The sequence below is a fragment of the Tupaia chinensis genome, unplaced genomic scaffold (genome assembly GCF_000334495.1).
Source record: "Tupaia chinensis unplaced genomic scaffold, TupChi_1.0 Scaffold146140_1, whole genome shotgun sequence".
NCBI classification, from domain to species: Eukaryota; Metazoa; Chordata; class Mammalia; order Scandentia; family Tupaiidae; genus Tupaia; species Tupaia belangeri.
In genome coordinates, this window is record NW_006205995.1 from 262996 (window position 1) to 284281 (window position 21286).

The 21286-nt window shown below is 47.4% G+C and overlaps 1 protein-coding gene across 1 annotated transcript in view; it reads left to right on the forward strand.

Annotated features, from left to right (window-relative positions):
- The window catches only part of ONECUT1 (one cut homeobox 1), a 44337-nt gene that overhangs the window by 143 nt on the left and 22908 nt on the right, over window positions 1–21286 (forward strand). Inside the window, exon 2 of the mRNA XM_014584249.1 lies at window positions 7–846. Within this exon, the coding sequence (XP_014439735.1) occupies window positions 7–846 (840 nt within the window). The remainder of the gene's footprint in view (window positions 1–6; window positions 847–21286) is intronic.

Consider the following 21286-nt stretch of genomic DNA (forward strand, 5'->3'; position numbering starts at 1 on the left):
CCCCAGGTATGAGCATGCCCACCACCTACACCCCTTTAACCCCTCTGCAGCCGCTGCCGCCCATCTCCACCGTCTCGGACAAATTCCCCCACCATCACCACCACCACCATCACCACCACCATCCGCACCACCACCAGCGCCTGGCGGGCAACGTGAGCGGTAGCTTCACGCTCATGCGGGACGAGCGCGGGCTGGCCTCCATGAATAACCTCTATACCCCCTACCACAAGGACGGAGCCGGCATGGGCCAGAGCCTCTCCCCCCTCTCCCAGAGCCTCTCGCCCCTCTCAGGCTCGGGTCTGGGCGGCATCCACAACTCCCAGCAAGGACTCCCCCACTATGCCCACCCGGGCGCCGCCATGCCCACCGACAAGATGCTCACCCCCAACGGCTTCGAAGCCCACCACCCGGCCATGCTCGGCCGCCACGGGGAGCAGCACCTCACACCCACCTCCGCCGGCATGGTGCCGATAAATGGCCTTCCTCCGCACCACCCCCACGCCCACCTGAATGCCCAGGGCCACGGGCAGCTCCTGGGAACTGCCCGGGAACCCAACCCTTCGGTGACCGGTGCGCAGGTCAGCAATGGAAGTAATTCAGGGCAGATGGAAGAGATCAATACCAAAGAGGTGGCGCAGCGTATCACCACCGAGCTCAAGCGCTACAGCATCCCACAGGCCATCTTCGCGCAGAGGGTGCTCTGCCGCTCCCAGGGGACCCTCTCGGACCTGCTGCGCAACCCCAAACCCTGGAGCAAACTCAAGTCCGGCCGGGAGACCTTCCGGAGGATGTGGAAGTGGCTGCAGGAGCCAGAGTTCCAGCGCATGTCCGCGCTCCGCTTAGCAGGTGAGCAGTCCCAGGAGGTAGGCGCCTGGAGCTGAGGCTCAGGAAACCAAGGGGACCGAAGGAGGGAGGGAAGGTGAGAGGGCTGGGCGCGCTCCCTCCCTCCTCCCCTTCCCCCAGAGGAGGATCCCTGAGCCTGGAAAGACCAGGACTCGCTCCTGGGGCAGACTGCGTCTTCCAAGGCTCTGTGTGTTGGGCCGTGGAAGACTTAGAGAACTAAGCCGCCGGCCTCCGTGACTGCTGGGGCGCGCTAGTTCTCTAAACGGCGTGGGCAGCTCTGTGCAGAGAAATCGCCGCGCCCAGCGGGACGCGTTTTGTTGTGCGCTGCTTGTCGGTTAAACCTTCCCGGTTACTGAAGAGGGAGGAGACGCGTGAGTAGGATTTAGCCCATACCAGATGCTGCTCTGGAGTGTTCCGCCACTGCGCGACTAGCGCTGGTTCTGAGGACTCTGGGCTGGCAGGGGAGCCGCATTATAAGTGCCTACAAAACGTTCCGAAGCTGCAGGGCGGTGCAAGGCTGAGCACTCACAGTGCGTGGACTGGCTGTGGGGAGGAGAGGGAGGCCGACAGCCCAGGTCCGGGCCACCGCCGCTGAGCGATGAGCCCAGGGACCACCTTCTCTGCGGTGTCGCTTCGGACTTTGCATTTCGTTTGATTCCTCTGGGTGATCTTTGGCCTGAATTCCTGGCGGGAAGAGGAGTGTGTGGACCCTAAGTTTGCGAACAGGGGGCTCCCTGGCCTGCATCTGGGAACCGGGTATTTCTGGTTGAGCGGAAATGTCCCGATGGAGCGGTGCCGACCGCTCCTGACTCCCGGATAGGCTGAGTGCACAGTTGACCCCAGCCCGAACCGCACCAGGAATTTAAGGCGTATTTAGTGAGCCCAGAGGTCCCAGGACTAAAGGGAGATAGAGCCAAGGGTAGCCGTGGGCCAGTGGGGTCTGTGGGACCCAGGCCGAGGTTGCCAGTTTGATTGACTCCTGAGTCCGTGCCCCAAACCGCCCCCATCTCAGTCCCGGCGCCTAGGCCTGAGCCTTGGCGAAGAGAAAGGTAAAAGCCGGAATGAGGGTTTGTTAATTAACTGATCGTTCTCCATTAATTCGTCCCTGGAGAACGTGAGACAGTCAATCCGCTCTGAGCCGGGGGCACTGAGCCGTTTCCACTCAAATCAAAGCGTGTGGCCAAAGCCCCCTCCCCCATGTTGAGCCTGCCAATGAGAGGCCAGGGGGAGGCAGGTGCCAGAGAGACTGCGACGCTTGCCCGAAGTGACCCAGCGTTTTCCATAGGTGTGAGTGCTCGCGTACTCCTGCCCCGGGCTCCCGTTGGCTGAGGCCCTGTCCTGCCAGGTTTCCCGGCTCAAGCCCTACAAGAGGTCTTCACGTCTGAGCCGGGGGAGGCTGGGAACTGGGGGACCGGGAGACCGGAGCAGGAGAGAACGGCTGACTGGGCGCCCCAGCTAATCCTGAACTCCTGGGTTCCCACTGTCTTCACTCTGTGTGCTTCAACCATATCCACCTCCTTGTACTGACCAAGATGCAGGCAGCTGAGGTTGGGGAAGCCCAAAGTAGTGCCTCTGGGCACACAGGCACCAACCCAGAGCCCCAGCTTCAGACCTCTGCCCTAGCAGTGACCGCTGAGGCCAGCTGGTAGGGTCTGGGAATGTGGGCAGGAGGTGGAAATGCAGCCGAGTACTCCCCCTGGGAACCCGGTGGCTGTCCCATGAAGGTGCCTCTGCCTCCAGTACCTCCTTCCGCCCCTAGAAAGACAGGTTGTCAGATTCTGTTCCTAGAAGATGAGCGCCTTGGAAACCTGGCCTTGAGCCCTGCCCTACTCCAGCATCCTCTGACCTTCACACGTAGAGAGCAGAACTGGAGAACTTGTGTGTGTGTGTGTGTGGGGGGAGCCCAGGGCTGGACGCTGAGCAGGTGCTCCTGGAAGCCAGGAGCTCATCCAAGGGGGGCCTTCCTGGACACCCCGCAGCTTGTGGCAGGGCACATGGCCTTCTCAAAAATGTGGAAAATTGGGAAATCGAACACCCCAACAGGACACACACTTGGTGCCAAATCCCAAGCAGATTCCACGTCCCAAACCCCAATGGAGCATCATCTCCTTCACTTTTGTTTCTGTCATTTAGGGGGAAGTGGAAAGGTCTGAGACTGAGGCCGATGTGATGCAAGGAGCTGGGAGCAATCCCACCATGCAGCAGAAGCCACGGCCTATTTTTAAGTCACTGAAGAACAACAAACTGTCTTGTTGATATCTCTACTTAAAAGTAAAATAAGTGAGGTTTCGGAACCCTCCAAGTGCATTCTAGCAGGTCGGGAACAGGAGCCTTGACGCGGATTGCAGGGCGCTCAGGCGGCTGCCTGCCCCCTGCTGCCAGCTCCCATTGCGATTGCTTGCGAAGGTGCCCCTTGCAGCTTTGCTCACTGGAGCACTCACAGACCCTCCACCCTGTCTTGCCCGATGTCTTGGGAGGTGGAGGCCCACCCCTTCACCCCACAGCTGGAGGGTGGGTTTTCCGTGCCCTTCTCTGTCCCCCAGGATCTGCTCAGCTGATTGTAGCAAGTAGTGTGTGTTTGGGGAGGCATTTTTCCTTCACAAAATTGTAGTGACTGGGGGAAGACAGGCGACAGGAGGAAAGTCTCACCAAATTAATTACCTTAAAAAAATCAATATGTGTTCCCTCCGTGTAATACGTGCTGCTGCCCCATTTAAACATAGCATATAGCCAGGCTCAAGCCTGTCTGGTCTTGGGTGGGCTGGACTGGGCTGGGTTTTAAACATAGCATATAGCTCCAGCCCGTCTGGTCTTGGGTGGGCTGGACTGGGCTGGGGTGGAGGGTGCCCCGCCTCCGATGTGGGCTTCTATCAAGATGCTAGAAGATTAGTTTCCAATTAACAATTCCAGAAGGCTTTGGATACAGGACTCAAGCTACCAGCAAGGAAGATGCTGCGACGTATACCCACCAAGCGGGCTCAGCACCGTCGGACCCAGGAGATGGTGTCACGGGGGCTCCAGATTCGGGTGCCGGTGGGTACTGGGTCACTCTGACCCTCCCTGATTTGGAGGCAAGGAACAGCTCAGGGGTGGCAGCTAGGTATCTAGCACCCGGCACAGGCACTGCACTTCCTTTCTGGCTGGTGTTTGCCCCAGATTGACCCTGGAGAAGAAACTGAGCTGGGCTTAGGGGTGGGGGTGGGGTTGGATCCAGAGGTGGCCATGAGAAAGTCTTGCCCAGCCCAACCTGGGCCATGTTTGCTGTGAGTGGCCTTGCGACGTGGTTGATTGATAACTGGTCCCTGCACAAGTCCATTTGTTTTTTGTTAATATTTATCCTGGTGGGTGACATTTCAACTGTCCCCTCACTTCCCCAGGCTGCAGGAGCTGGGCAGGAGTGTGATGGTTGGCCCTAGAAACCACATTTCCTCAATCCTCAAAGACTCCTAGGCCGGGAGAGAAGCCAGGACTGGGCGTATGGGAAGCGGGAGCTGGAAAGGTTCCTGGGCTGGAGAGTGGGAGGAGACGGCAAGTGGGCAAGTGCGTGGCAGCTTTCCTTGGTGAGCCTTGCAGCTGCTCCCAGCCGACTCCGTCTGCCCTGTGAACAAAGGACCTGCAGGGCGCGACCAACCGTGTCGCCTGGAGATCCAGGCAAGAGAGGCCGCGAGTCAGCGGGGAGCGCCTCCTCCCCGTGTGGGAGACCTCGGCTTCCGAGAGCCCAGGCCTTATGGTGACCATGCGTTGGAGAGTTGACTGGGGACCCTCATACCAGCCGTTTGCGAAACCAAAAGGTCTCGCTCTTGAGGACAGTCACCAGGACACTCTGCAAGGGACCTTTCTTGCAGCCCGTGTCTGTCCCCTCGCAGGGATAACTATTGTGTGGGATAATAGTTATCTCTGTGCAGTCTCACCAGGGAGCATGAACTCGAAGATGCGCATGAGGTTACGAAGTGTGCCTGTGGTGAAGACTGAAGCCGCTAGTTTGGCTGGGGTGGTGGAAACCTGTTTAGAGGGCTCAGGAGGCCTGATGGCTATTGTGTGGGGACCTTAGTGTCAGGGCAGTGAGGGTCCCTCCAGAGGCAAACCCCACGGCCATGGGGAGAGTGACTAGCTATCTCCCCAGCTAGTCCAACCCTAAGCGCTGACACCCCACCCCCAGCAAGCGATCCCAGTGACCAGAGCAACCCTGCAGGTTGGGCATGGTGGTCACTAGAGACCCGACCTCGCTATGGCTGCTTGCAGCTGAGATTGGAGAGGAACATTGCCAACAATAGCACACTTGTGTTGTAGCACCAAAAAATGATCCAAAACCCGGGGTGTGTCTTTATCTTCAAGCCTTTTGCGCACGCCAAGGAGTGGACTCCTGCGCTCCCGGATTCCCACATTCGGGCTCCCTTGGGGTAGCCCACCTGGCTGTGTTGTGCTGTGCAGTGCAGTGCCGTGCTGTGTTTTGCTGCGGGAGCTGCGCACGCCCCCTGCGGGCCGTGCTGCCAAGCACTGAGCTGACTAACTGATTCAGCCCCTGCCGGAGGACAGGGATGCTTGCTGCGTCTTGTTTTTAAACCATTGTCCTACCGACTTTTAAAACTGGAGCTATTTTTATACGAAGAGAGTGTGGAGAAAAGGAAGGTTGGCTAGTGGATTCATCAAAGTCCTCAGCCATGCTTGGATGTTAACCCTCTAAGGGAGATAAAATCGCCACTACCACCACCCACCCACCCCCAGTACACTCCAACTCAGCACTCCCCAGCCAAGATGCGTGTTTGGGTTTTCAGTCCGAATTGTGCTTTTGCAGGCATGTTTTCCTTTGAGAAAAGCAGAGTCAGGGAGGAGAAGGTGACCCTGGCGGTCTGAAGTCGGAGGTTGGGGCTGAGCAATAGAGTGGGGGCGGTTTAGCGGCTTCTTTGTTTTGTTGTTTCCTCTTCTAGCAAACTGACCGGAGGCAGGAGGCAGCCCTGAGGCCTTGAGCCTGGAAGTCTTTGTTTCCTCTCTTCTGGGGGTGGGTGAAAGGGTGTTTGGAGGCCTGCCGGTCTGGAGCTCTTGCGCAGCGTCAGGACCCTGGACAGGGCCCCATCCACCGTCTCCTGGTCCGATCTCTCTTCGCCCCTGGAAGGCTGCCTTTGAAAAGCCTAAGTGAGAAAACGAAAATTAACAGCTAATGTCGTAAAGTTTGTGAGAGTGCAAGGCCCCGCCAGGATATGCACGGGCACAGTCGAGGTAATCGAAAAGATCAAACCTACCCGCGTCGATTAGATGGTTGATCTTTTCGTCCCTCCTTGGCAGCTTTGTGTTTGCGTCTGAGTGCACGTGCACACCTGCTTATAAAATCGGACTTGGCGTCCCTGTGGGTGTGACAGGGGTTGGATCATTAAGCTAAAACGTTCAATTCAGTCCCTTTGATCCGTGCTGGGGAAAATCTATAGTCATCTCTAATCTATGAGGTCTTTAAGGGGGTTGTTACACGAGCTGTTTTGATGTCATCATTTCCACATTCATGGCAAATTCAGCTAACCAAACAGGCACTGCTACCCAAAAGAAAGAAAATTCTCAAGTCTAATGAAGATAGGAACTTTAAAAGGAGGTACTAGATGTCTTGCTTCTTGGCTCCCATAGTTAGGGGCCTTGTCCTTCGAGTGAAATGCTTAGTCCTCATTGTAAACTCTAGATATTGAAATATTTAAACTCCAACTCAATATTTTTCATCCAACAAGGAGTTTTCCTGGGTTGAACGAGAAATGACTAGTTTCATTGCAGTCCCCAGTGAAACAGCAGGACTTCAACACTCTTGGTAAAACCAAATGGACCCCAACCAAGAGTAGCAACAGGAAAGAGGGTCTTGGAGAGTCTTAATGAAGTCAAGGGTGTTAGAAGATACCTTTGTTATAATGCTAGAAAAGAGCATTCAACATATATCCATTAAATATTATTTCACATGTCTCTGTTTAAATAAAATAAATAAGTACCTCTGGGTAAAGAAAGCCATAGTATTTTCATATGAAAAATATGACTCATAGAGTCCAGTTAAAAAAAAGAAAAAAGATTTTTAAAGGTGAATGGATATAGTGCATAATCTTAAGTTCCTACCTTCTATCAGTAGGTTCGTATAGGTTTTTATTTTAGTACAAGTATGTTAATACTAATGAAGCCTAATTTCTTCCTGAGGTGTCAGGATTGGGTTCAGTGGGTAGGCCAATCACAAGATAATCTGATTATTATTTTTTAAAGAATTATTTCTTTAATTTTATTTATTTATTTATTTATTTATTTATTTATTTATTTATTTATTTATTTATTTATTTATTTATTTATTTATTTATTTATTTATTTATTTATTTATTTATTTATTTATTTATTTATTTATTTATTTATTTATTTATTTATTTATTTTAATTTGACCAGAGAGAGAGAGAAAAAGTAAGAAAACAAGCCACCAGGTCTAGGACTCAAACCGTGGCCGGCCATGTGGGCGTGTCCAGTGCCTTAACCACCATGCCACCTGCTGGTCCCTACAATCTGATTATTTTGATACAGACATACAAATTATTTATCACAGGGTCTTGTTATAGAATCATTTATATGTGTCTTTCTCAGAAGATGTTACATTATCATAAAATTGGACAAAATTAGCTTCTAGAAATTCTTTTGGTTTTTAGATGAGGCAATTTAATAAGACAGTAGCTGAACAGAACCAGACCCTAAAATACAGCCCACCAGATTTGTCATAGCAGTTGACAAGGAAGGAGCTTAAAGTCATTGTGTACATTTTATTTGTTGAGTACTATGGCAAGCGTGTGGATATTTTCATTTATTACTTACTGTCTATGCCAGTAACTCTCAAATCTTGTGACATATTGGAATCACTTGGACATCTTTTTAAAAAAAATATTAATAATAATGTCTGACAGCACCCCGGATTATTCTGATGCACTTGGCATGGGATATGACCCAAGCATTGGAATATTTTTAAGCTCCCAGCTCATTTTGATGTGCAGTAAAGTTTGGGAGTCACTCATCTATGTAATAGTTGCCATTATTTTTCCTACTTCTCTCTTCAGTAAGGTTAAATAGTCTATTTGTGGCAACATAGCTGGAAAACATTGATGTCCAGAACGCATCTTTCTCAATTCAAAGCCCAGAACCCTCTTACCCTCAAGCCATACTTCTCTTGCCAGTGTAGGTCCACAAGTCAGTAGATCCAGAATGTGGACGTGTCTGACCCCCATCATAAGCTCGCAATTTGGAAAGTCTCTGCATAACACAGTTTTTGAGTTTGCAGTGTGTCTTTCCTCTGGGACTCTCACAGAGAGTTACTTATGGAAACTTATTTCTTTTCTACTCAAGACTTATAAGAGGGATTTTTTTATTGCTCTGTTTTGAAGAAGCAGCCAGAGGGAATGCAAGGCAGTAACAGAGCTAGACGTGCAACCAAGTCTCCTTAGCCATTTGTTCACTTAAACAGTTATTGATGGGCAAGACCCATCTCATTAGCTGTGCTCTGTGGGTAGGACTGGTCCGCTGGGACCCGTGCCTGGAGGACGGCCCAAGGGCCCGGATCCTCCCACATTTGCAGACACTGGTGCTTGGATCTGTGCTTGGGCAGCAATTACATTTCTTGGCTTCACATTATGCCCGCCTTTCTATTTATTCCAAAGCCTGCCTGTTGTTTGTATTTTAGGACTCTGCACTTAGAAAAAATAATAATAGATGGAATAAAATTCTGTACGTGTGTTGGCAAGTATCCAGGGGACAAGGGACAGTTTCTGTCCAAATCGCACAGTTCCCGTCACCCATGTGTTTCTCCTCTTCCTTTGCATATGCCATCGGGCACTCAGAATCGACAGTTTTTAAAATCACTGCTTGCGTTTTCACATCTGGTGCTGATCTCATAGTCCCAAAGAGAGGTTATCAGAGGAACACAATAAACTATGCTCTTTTCGCTTTCTTTCCTGTTGCCTCGAAAAGCGGATCAATGGGGGAATTAAACAAACAAACGAGCGAAGCGCGCCACCTACTGACCTCCGTGCTCACTGCAGGTCTGCGCCGGGAGTGCGTGAGAGGAGTGGCGAACGCGATTCGAGTATTGATGGAGTCACAAAAATCGTTCATTAAGGCAATTTAATCTTTGCTATTAAATGTCCTTTCAATTCATTTGGGGTAATTAAGATGCAGTTAAAGTGATTAAATTCTAATTACTTATGCTAGACAAAGACATATTTGTCACACTAATGCGGTTAACTAAGGACTCAGAAAGAAAGTTAACATTTACTTCAAATGATGCAACTGGAAAAATCAGTTCCTCTTTTCATCATTAATCCAGTGAGCTGGGTGATTATGTAATGGCACTACCAGCTCATTAAATAGCGGAAGTGCTGATTAAAATGACTGCGCGAAGGAAAACTTGAACCAGAAGTACCTTAGTACCTTTTGGTCAGCATTCCTGGGCAAAATTATACAGCGTTCTTGCCCTCCACGGCCCCCCACACAAAGTCATATTCCACTCCAGACTTTTATCCTGACGTTAAAAAGGGGATGCCTCCCAGTAAGGTCTTATTATCATCCTGCAGAGTTGCAAAAAAGATTTTTTTTAATGGTAAATGGATTCTTGGGGAAGAGAGAGACAAACAGGAAGGGGTGAGAAGGGAGATGTGTGTTGGGGGGGGAGCAGGGGAACAGCTCCAGAGGGAACATTTCCATTATAGGCTTTGGATGCCACTTTCATTCACACAAACACCTTCTTTTTAGTTGCTATAGGGCATGTATGCCCACAAGAGAGAGACAGAGAGAGGGAAAGTAAGAAATCACCTCCCACCCAGGGGGGATGGCCACACAACAACCTCTTCTCCTCCAATCTCCTCTCAGAATTGTGGACAGGTTCACACAGGGCCCTGGCATGTTTTTCAAGCTCCCAGATTGGGGACTCAAACCAAAGTTGGCTATGTGGGATCCATCTGCCTTAACTTTCAGGCCACCTGCCGATCCCACCTTCTTCATTTTTTTTTCCTTTGGAGAGGTTTTTGCTACAGGGCGCATATACTCACCAGAAAGACAGAGAGAGACAGAGAGACAGAAAGCAAGAAATCACCCCCCAGGGGAGATGGCCATGCCACAATCCTTTCTCCTCTTGGGATCCTGGGCACGCACGCACATGCGCCCAGCATGAGTTTAAGCCACTGGGTCTGGGACATGAACCACAGTTGACTACGTGGGAGTTCAGCGACATGGCCATTACGCTAGCTGCTGGTCCCCAAATTGATCTCTTTTTCCCTGTGTTTCCACAGCCACATGTAAAGCCATCAGAGGTGATAAACCATCATGTCACTAAGGGAGATCATCACTCTTGCCATGATCTCCACAAACGGTTTCTAGCCTGTTAGGATAGCTTAATTATAAGTGCTCAGAAGGGGAGGATGAATTTAAACTTAATGAATTTGAAGTTTGTCTTCCACACAGAAATGACCTTTTTTTTTTTTTTTTTTTTTTTTTTTTTTTTATAGAGTGCGTGCGCTCACCAGAAAGACAGAGAGAGACAGAAAGTGAGAAATCACCCCCTGGGGGGATGGCCATGCTGCAATCCCTTCTCCTCCATTCTCCTCTCGGGATCTTGGGCATGCACGCACACGTGCCCGGCGTGAGTTTAAGCCACCGGGTCTGGGACTCGAACTGCAGTCGACTACATGGGAGTCCAGCGACATAGCCATGATGCTAACTGCTGGTCCCGAAATGTCTTTTCTTAAAAAAAAAAAAAAAAAGAATTGATTTAATTTACTTATTTTAATTTGACCAGAGAGAGAGAGATCGAGAAAGTGAGAAAGCAAGCTAACAGGTCCGGGACTCGAACCACAATCAGCCATGTGGGAGTCTAGCGCCCTTAACCACCACACCGCCTGCTAGCCCCCAAAATGACTTTTTAAGGAGGTGCCTGGCACTTGCCTAGAGGGATGAACCACGGGTGAGAATGATCAGTCAGATAATTGGGGCTTGTTTTCCTCAAGAGACTAGTGTCTTTTAGTACAGTTAAATGTCGGTATTAAAAGTATAATTGTGAAGGTTGTATCTTTCCCCTATTTATCCCATTGAATAATATTACCCCTGTTGGGAAGAGTATGAGGAATGAAATCAAGGAGAAAAATAGAGAGGCAAGACATTTATGGGACACAGAAATGGATGATTATCTGTTGACAGTAACATGTATAGTATCCTCAACTGGACTGGCATGAAGTGTATTCATGTTGGGTAAATTCACTTTACAAGCTAAGTATGTATAGTGATTGAATGTATAAAATAAATTAAAATCTCAAAATGTTTCCCCTGTTGACTTCAGAAGAAAAGCTGAAGTTCATCAAAATCCAACTACCTTTTACAAATAAATTGACCAGCTGTTAAATATTTACAATCATTATTTGTGTTATGGGTTAGGTTATGCCCTCTTAAATTACTGAAAAACAAAAAATGAAAAACAAGTCTACATTAAGAATTAAGTGCCCCAGAGAGAGATTCTTGCAGTAATTAGCTCTTAGACCTTGTCAAGTAATTTAACCTTTCTGGGCCTTAGTCTCCTTAAATGTGGAATGAAGGATTTGGCCTTCGGGTCTTCTGGGTCCTACGTTCTGTGATTGATTGCCTTCTATGATGTGTATCCACGGCAAAACCCGCTGGAACCTTAGTCTCTTATTTCAGCTTAGTGCTCTGTCCTCAGTATCAGGGTTCAGAAGGTATTGGGCTCCGGAGCTGGTCCCCTGCAGAGCCCCAGGCCGGACTGTCCTGTCAGGTAGCCAGGAAGAAATAGTTCGTTCTAGCCTATCAGGAATGCTGCCTTTTGGCACAGACGTGCTGCCGCTGGAGATTCCGTTGTCTGTGTCCTTGTTGTACAAGCTGTTGGAATGGGTAGGGATCATTAAGAACTCTTTATTTTTTCTTTAAAGAATTGTTTATTCAATTTTATTTATTATTATTTGTATTATCATTTAATTTGCTGTAGAGCACATGCACTTACCAGAGAGAGAGAGAGGGAAAGTGAGAAAGCAACCCACCAGGGTCAGGACTCCTACTGTGGTTGGCCGTGTGGGAGTCCAGCGCCTTAACCATCGTGCTGCCTGCTGGCCCTGATCATCAAGAACTCTTACACAGTGCTGGTGGAAAAGCTGCAAAAAATAATGTGGCATTGTGTTATAATCCTTGGGACCAGCAGTTGGCGCGATGGCTGTGTTGCCGGACTCCCATGCAGTTGGCTATGGTTCGAGTCCTGGACCCGGTGGCTTAAACTCACACCGGGTGTGTGTGCGTGCATGCCCAAGATTCCAAGAGGAGAATGGAGGAGAAGGGATTGTGGTGTGGCCGTCCCCCTTGCGGGGTTATTTCTTGCTTTCTGTCTCTCTGTCTCTCTCTGTCTTTCTGATGAGCACATGTGCCCTATAGCAAAAACCTCTCCAAAAAAAGAGAAAAGAAGAGAAAGGAAGAGTACAAGCTATAAGAAAACCTCACTGGAACAGTATCATTTTTACAAAACTTATAAGCAAGCAATACTAAACAACTTATTATTTAGAGCATCAATATGTGGCAAAAACTATTTTTTTGAGAGATTTTCAATATAGGGCGCATGCGCTCGCCAGACAAAGAGAGACATAGAGACAGCGAGAAATCACCCGCCAGGGGGGATGGTCACGCCGCAATCCCTTCTCCTCCATTCTCCTCTCGGTATCTTGGGCACGCACGCACACGCGCCCGGCATGAGTTTTAAGCTACCAGGTCCAGGACGTGAACCGTGGTCAACTACGTGGGAGTCCAGCAACATAGCCATTAAGCTAACTGCTGGTTCCCGGTAAAAACTATTTTTAAAAACAAGTAGTAATGGGGCCAGCAGATGGCATAGCAGTTAAGTTGCTGGACTCCCGCATGGTCAACCACATTTCTACTCCTTGACCTGGCAGCTTAAAACTCACACTAGGCACATGTGCGTGAATGCATGCCCAAAATCCCGAGAGGAGAATGTAGGAGAAGAGATTGCAGTGTGGCCATCCTCTGGGGGGAAAGGGGGGTGATTTCTCACTTTCTTTCTCTCTGGCAAGTGCATGTGCCCTATAGCAAAATAATAATAATAATAAACATGAATCCAGGAGAGTGGTTACCTTCGGGAGGGAAGGTGAGGAAGTTAGAAGAAAGAACACCCAGGGCCAGCAGGTGGCATGGTGGTTAAGGGCGCTGGACTCCCACATGGCTGACCACGGTTCGAGTCCCAGACCTTGCAGCTTGCTTTTTAACTCGCCCTGCTCCCCCACAACTCTGTTCTTCTCTGGTCAAATTAAAATAAATAAAGTTAAGTGAAAAAATAATTCTTAAAAGAAAATTAGAAAAGAAGAGCGAACACCCTTGTAACTTCTCAAGGCAGCCAATATTCTAGTTCTTTTGCTGGGTGGCAAGTTCACAGGTGTTCATTTTGTCACTGTGCTTCCTGTCTTCCATATATGATGTATATCGTTTTGATGGCAGTAAAATTATTTAATTTTTTTAAGAGAGATTTTTGCTATGGGGTGTACATGCTTGCTGGAGAGATGGAGACAGAGAGACAGAAAGCGAGAAATCACCCCTCAGGAGGGATGGCCACGTCAGAATCCCTTCTCCTCCGTTCCTCTCTTGGGATCTTGGATGCACATGGACACATGCCTGACATGAGTTTTAGGTCATGGGGTCCAGGTCTCGAATTGCAGTTGACTGCTGGCAGGAGCCCAGCAATGTGACCATTACGCCATCTGCTGGTCCCAAATTATTTAATTTTAATTTTTTTTTTAAAAGAGTTATTTTATTTAACTTTCTTTCTTCCTCTCTCCCTCCCTCCTTCCTTCCCTCCCTACCTCCCTCCTTTTCTTTCTTTCTTTTTGACCAGAGATGGACAGAGTGAGAACAAGAGAGAGAGAAAATGAGAAAGCAAGCTGCCACGTCTGAGATTCGAACTGCGGTTGGCCATGTGGGAGCCCAGCACCCTTAACCACGCCACTCACTGGCCTCCAAATTATTTAATTTTAGCATTAGAGGGGAAGAGGTCATTTTTGTCTAGTTTTCTAACCTAAACAATTGGGACCAAGACATTTTGTATTGTCATTTAAACAGATCCTCATCCCCATACTAAATGTCTCCTGTCTTAGGAATGTATTGGACAAATTGTGGACAGGACATAAAAATTGAAAGAGGAGACTTCATTGAGCTACAGAAGGTGGAGCTGGTTACTCCTTTGATCCATGGTGTGTACAACACACTTGTTCCAGAGAAGTCAGTCTAGTGGGAAAGATAGACAAATAGGTGTTCACATACTTCTCTTGGGTGTACGTGTGTGTGTTCCAAGAAGGCATCTGGGGTTTACTGAAGGGAGGATTTCAGAGACTTAGAGGAGGAGTAGGACTTGGTCTGAAGTGGAAGGAGAGGTTCCACAGCATGTGTGGAAGCTCTGGCTGAAATGTCTCTGCAGATGTCCTGGCCCTGCACTACTGTCCAGCTGAAAGCTCGCTTCTTCCCCACCTCAGCGGAGGTACACAGTGCATTCCCATCACTAACAAGCATTCCCAAGACTGGTTTCTATGGTGGGGAGCATGGATGGAGGGTTTCATATTACTCTTAGGAGCAAATCAGATTGGTCAGGGAGTCCTGGAGGGAGAATAAGTATTAAAAGCTTCCCAGGTTGGGGCCAGCAGGTGGCATGCGGGTTAAGGTGCTAGACTCCCACATGGCCAAATGCGGCTTGAGTTCTGTACATGGCAGCTTGCTTTCTCACATTCTCTCTCTCTCTCTCTCTCTCTCTCTCTCTCTCTCTCTCCCCCTCCCTCCCTCCCTCCCTCCTCTCTTTCTCTCTCTCTCGTGAGCCTATGTGCCCTACAGCAAATTAGAAAATAATAAATTCAATGAAATAATTCTTAAAGAAAAAAAGCTCAGGTGATTCTAATATAACTCCAAATTGAGAATTAAAATAGTGATACTGAGAATTTAAGAGCAAATGACTTTTAGTTTTTCTCCTTATTTACTTTACCTTTATTTCCCAGATAAGCACAGTTTACTCTGTGTGTGTGTGTGTGTGTGTAGAATCTTTCTTTTTTTTTTTTTTTCATTCAGTTTTTGCTATTGACACATGTTTTCTACGGAGAGAGATGCAGAGTGTATGTGGGGAGGGGAGAGTAGTGAGGAATCACCACCTCTATTCTCCTCTTGGGATTTTGGCGAAACACACACACACACACACACACATTTTTCAAGCGGCCTTCCAAAACTTGAACCTCAGAATCGGCCATGTGAGATCTAGCTACCTTACCCACCATGCCACTGGCTGGCCCAACTTTTGATCTTTTTGCAATCAAATGTTTATTTAAAAAATTTAAGATCCTGGGAGCAGCAGTTGGCGTAATAGCTATGTCACTGGACTCCCATGTAGTTGACCACAGTTCGAGTCCAGAACCCAGTGGCTTTAACTCATACTGGACACATGTGCATGTGTGCCCAAGATCCCGAGAGGAGAAGATCCCTTGGCCAGCCCATGGCATGGTAGTTAAAGTGGCTGGATCTTACATGGCTTATTGTGTTATTCAAGTCCTACACCTAGGCAGGTTTGAGAACAGCCAGGTGTGTGTGCAAAACCCTGACAGGAGGGAGGAATGGAGGAGAGGGATACTATAACCATTCCCCACTGGGGAAGGGGTGCTTTCTCACTTTCTCTCTCTTTCTCTGTCTCTCTCTAGTGAGTGCATGTGCCCGTTGCCAAAAAAAAATTTTTTTTAATTAGAGATCCTTGTTGGAGGAACAATTCCACAAGTTCTTCCATCTCAAACAAATCATTATTGCTCTGCAGGTCCTTACAATTCAAACTATACTCCCTGGACAGCAGCAGCTCCCTCACCTGGGAACTTGGAGAAATGCAGAGACCTTCAGAATCAGAATCTGCATTTTTAACATAAATCCACCCCTCCCAATTCCTATGGACACTGAAGTCTGAGAAGCACCATGGAGGGCCCTATTTCATCTGCTGCTCTTCATTCACTCAGACGTTGATTGGGTGTCTTACGTCCCAGGCACCAGGCGTGGGACTCACAGGGAGGAAGTTACAGGTACAGCAACACGATGTTCTAGGTAGTATGCATGCTCTGGTTCGAGGTAGGAATAAGGTAGAAAAGGTTCTCCCTTTTCTTCTGGGAGAAGAAAAGGCAATGACAGGAAACTGAAATGAGATGACAGAGGACCCGTGGGTCTGTACCAGCCAAAGGACTTGGGCCACTGGCAGCAGGAGAGAAGGGAAACCGAGACCTGTCCTGCTATGGGTGAAATGGTAGGTCTGTGCTTTCGAACCCAGGCTGGAGTGGGCGAGAACAGGAAGAGGAGCGAGGACGAGCTTGAAAGCAACAGATGATGAGGGTCTGAGTCTGTGTCATAGTCAGACAAGGTAGACAACGTGCATGCAACATTCAGGAGCTATTTCTTGTCCTTCCTTCCTTCCTTTCTTTTCTTATTTAGGTTTTTGCCCTAGGGCTATGTGCTCAACAGAGAGAGAGGAAGTAAGAAATCACCCCCTGGGGCAATGGCCATGCCACCATCCCTTGTCTTCCATACTTCTCTCGAGATTTCAGACACTCACATACATGTGGCTGGTGTAGTGTTCAAACCACTGGGTCCAGGACTCAACCTATAGTCAGCCTTGTGGGAGTCCAGCACCCTAACCACCACCCCACCTGTTCCCCCCACCAGCGCTATTAGGTTGTTGGGAAAGTCATGATGTGTTTTTCTGTTTTTCTATGCAAAACTGCCTGCCTCATGACTTTACTGACAACCCAATATTTCTGAAATAACATTCAGCAGCCATCATGGGGAATGAAAATGGAAAAGATTCTCTTTCATTCTGACTTCTGTGGCCCTGGCTTGAGGAGCTGGGTGTTGGCTATCTCTTTAACCACAGAGAGGCTATGTTAATATGAAAATAAAGATGAAGTGTTTTACAACAGCCTACCCTCTCAAGCATATTCTTTTTTTTTCCTTTTAAGAGAGATTTTGGCTGTAGGGTGTGTGTGCTTGCCACAGAGACAGAGAGACAGAAAGCGAGAAATCACCCCCAGGGTTGACAGCCACACCGCAATCCTTTCTCCTCCATTCTCCTCTCGGGATTTTGGGCATGCACACACACGCATCTGGCACGAATTTTAAGTCACCGGGTCCTGGACTTGACCATGGTCGACTACATGGGAGTCTAGCGATGTAACCATCGCACCATCTGCTGGTCCCGACATGTTCTTTTTCTAAGTTCATTTATTTATTTCTTCCATGAGAGAGAGAAGAGACAGGTACCCTCGACAGTATCTTCACACCATGACGCCCTGTCTTAGCCCTGACCACGAGCACATGTGCCCACACTGGTGTGGACAGGAGGCCCCAGACGCCGGGTGCATCCCGGTATGTTACTGCCACACCGTCTGGCCCCTCCAATAATATGCTTAAGATAGGTGAGTTCTCTGGCCTCTGCACGGATTTGAGGTATTGAATCGGTAATATGGTCTCTGCCAGGTTCGCCCAAACACATCATGGACTCAGGGAGACCTGATGTAAACATGACACTAATGAGGTGTCACCGCCCATCTCTGGGCTTGGCTCGAGCTGCATCATGAGTGGTGGTGTTTGCTCAAAATATGTCCCCACACCTCACTCAGGGCCTCTCTCCAAGCATGTCCCTACAATGAGGCAAAGACTGTGGGTCTGCCCTTCCTGTCCAGTGTTCACTTCCCCATGCTGGGCGGCAGCGATGGTCACTTGCACTCCAGCTGACCACTGGCCACCAGGCACACAGGAGGCCAGAATAAACTGTGCAAGGTTAGTGCAAACCTATGCCCACCACAAGAGAAACAAAAGTAACCCCCAGAAACAGAAGGGCAGGAGCCTTCTACCCATCGGCAAAGATGGCAGTAAAAGCAGACGAATGTTGGCAAGTCTTGATCTGTGATGGGAACCAATCGTTCTAAAGGCATGTGTGTTTTCATGAGAAAATAAATTTTGCTTTCCTCTAGTTATTTTCACAGTTGCTCCAAGAGCCTTGAGTTCAGAAAAGGAATTGTTCTTAATTAATAAATATTCATTTAAAATAGGTTATATGCATACCATTTTTAAAAAGGTATACAGGGGCCAACAGGTGGTGTGGTGATTGAGGGCTGAACTCCCACATGTGCAACTGCAGTTCAAGTCCTGGACCTGGTAGCTTGCTTTTTTACTCTCTCTCTCTCTCTCTCTCTCTCTCATGTACCTTATATCAAACTTTAAAAAAATAATAATAGGGACCAGCAGATGGAGTAATGATTACATTGCTGGATTCACACGTAGCCAATGTGATTTGAGTCCAGACCCAGAGGCTTAAACACACACCAGGTGCGTGTGCGCGTATGCCCAAAATCCCAAGAGAAGAATGAAGTAGAAGGGACTGCAGGGCGGTCATCCCTCCTGGGGAAGGTGATTTCTCACTTTCTGTCTCTCTGGCGAACGCACTCACCCTATAGCAAAAATCTCTCTCTAAAAGAAGTAATAATAATAATAATAATAATAATAATAATAATAATAAAACTACATTTTAAAAAAGTAAACAGAAAAAAAACCAAGTTTTTCTCCCAACTTATTCCTTGGTTACCTAGTCCTCCTCCCTGTTAACCAGATTTTTGTGTAGTCTGCTGAGATAGATAATCTGTGACTTTTCAGGTGTGCAGGTATGTGTGAATGTGTGTGGGGCTGCATCCCTCTTTTAAAATAATTAAAGATCTCTTTTTTCCCCCAAATGGTAACTTTCTAGGGGAAACAGTGAATGGCTTTTACTTCTTTTAATTCTTTTGGCTGACAGGTGCCTCCAGAAATATATTTATGCTGCAGTGGAAGGTGCTGCCCAGGTGCAGTGATCTTTACTGAGATCAAAGAAGAGGTCCCCAGGGCGAGCACCCTTCTGGGCAGGTTGCATAAAGTCCCAAGTGCCTCAGTGATGGTCCCCATATTCCAGATCCCTTATGAAAGGCAACTCAGTGAGCAAACTTTGTTCAAAACTGACGCTTAAAAAATGTCCTATCTACCATCCAGTTCTCTATTTTCAAGTTAATACATCAGACACAGCTATAACATTATTTTAGAGCACTGCCTTCAACGAAGAGGCAGAAATTTTTTCCCAACAAATTAATGATTGTCCTTTGTATGTATAATTTTGGATCTGGCTTTTCTCATAGCAAAGCCTTAGTAAATTTTATTTTTGCCATTTGTTGTATACTTACCAAGTTCAAGCACCTAAACCTAATTTTTAGAATTTATTTTTACTTCCAATGCTTTTATAAAAAAATCTTTTGGGGGACCAGCAGATAATGTAATGGTTACATTGTTAGACTCCCACATAGTTACCCATGGTTCAAGTCCTGGACGGGGGGCTTAAACTCACACCAGGCGCGTGTGCGTGCGTGCCCAAAATCCCAAGAGGAGAGTGGAGGAGAAGGGATTGTGGCATGGCCATCCCCCTAGTGGGTGATTTCTTGCTTTATGTCTCTCTGTCTCTGTCTCTCTGGTGAGCGCACACACCCTGAGCAAAAATCTCTTTAAAAGAAAAAAAGTTAAAGAAAAAAACTTATTTTCTTGCTCTAAAAGTATTTATACTGACAACCAAAAAAAAAAATACAAGGCTCAACCACAACACCCACACACACATAACTCTTTGTGTATGTGTATTAATATCCTTCTGATTTTTCCCAAAATGATATATCATACATATCATTTTATACATTGTTTAAAAGAATAATTTATGGGACCAGCAGGTGATGTAATGGTTAGGTTGCTGGACTCCCACATAGTTGGCCACGATTCAAGTCCTGGAGCCAGCAGCACGTGTGTGTGTATGCCCAAAATTCCAAGAGGAGAATGGAGTAGGTATTGCAGGGTGGCCATGCCCCCACAGGGGTTATTCTTGCTTTCTGTCTTTCTGGGAAGAGCACCTGCCCTATAGCAAAAATCTCTCTAGGCAAAAAAAATAATAATAATTATTATTTATTATTATTATTATTCTTTTCAACTCACAAGAGAGAAACAAGGAAAGTGAGAAAGCAGGCCACCAGGTCTGAGACTCAAACTGTGGTCAGCCATGTGGGAAAAACCATGCCACCTGCTGGCACCTATTTTGCAAATTTTTTAAATAAAAAATAAGTTATTGGGACCAGCAGTTAGCGTAATGGCTATGTCGCTGGACTCCCACGTAGTTGACCGCGGTTCGAGTCCTGGACCCGGTGGCTTAAACTCACGCCGGATGCGTGTGCGTGCATGCCCAAGATCCCAAGAGGAGAATGGAGGAGAAGGAATTGTGGCGTGGCCATCCCCCCTGGAGGGTGATTTCTCACTTTCTATCTCTCTGTCTCTCTCTGTCTGGCGAGTGCATGTGCCCTATAGCAAAAACTTCTCCAAAAAAAAAAAAGTTATTAAATTTATGGTGGAGTATTTGAAAATACTTAAAAGAATAATTGGGACAGTAAAAGTCCCTGGAGATTCCAGCATCCCTACCCCCTCCCAAATACATTATGAGTAGTAGTCATTTGTTCAACAAATATATAGAGTTAGAGTATTACAATTCACTAGGCAGAAGAAGAGGCAAAAATTATCCCATAGCTCCTAAATAGTCTCTATCAGAAAACATTCTACAAATTTTCTATATTACAGCTATCGTATTGCATTTTTGCATAGAAAAAAAAGAGAGAAAATACGTCATGACTTTTCCTACAACCCAATAATTTATTTAATTAATATCCTATTTCTAGATGTTTATATTTGTCCACAAAATGGTTGACTAGGGAACCAGCAGTTAGTGTAATGGCTATGTCGCTGGACTCCCACATAGTCGACTGCGGTTCGTGTCCCGGACCTGGTGGCTTAAAACTCACGCCGGGCGCGTGTGCGTGCGTGCCCAAGATCCCGAGAGGAGAATGGAGGAGAAGGGATTGCGGCGTGACCATCCCCCCTGGGGGGTGATTTCTCGCTTTCTGTCTCTAGGTCTCTCTCTGTCTGTCTGGCGAACGCACACGCCCTACAGTGAAAATCTCTCCAAAAAAAAAGAAAATGGTTGACTAGGCAAATTTTTATACTTTTACAATATTTTAAAATTATTATTATTTGGGACCACTAGATGGAGTAATGGTTACGTTGCAGGACTCCCACATAGTCAACCATGGTTCGAGTCCTGAACCCAGCAGCTTGAAACTCAGTGCCAGGTACATGTGCCTGCATGTCCAAGATCCTGAAAGGAGAACAGAGAAGAAGGGATTGCAGTGTGACCATCTCACTTTCTATGCTCTGTCTCTCCAGAGAGTACACAAGTCCTATAGGAAAAAATCTCTCTCAAAAAAAGAAAAAAAGAAAGAAAAAGGGACCAGCAGTTAGCATAATGGCTATGTCACTGGACTCCCATGTAGTCAAACATGGT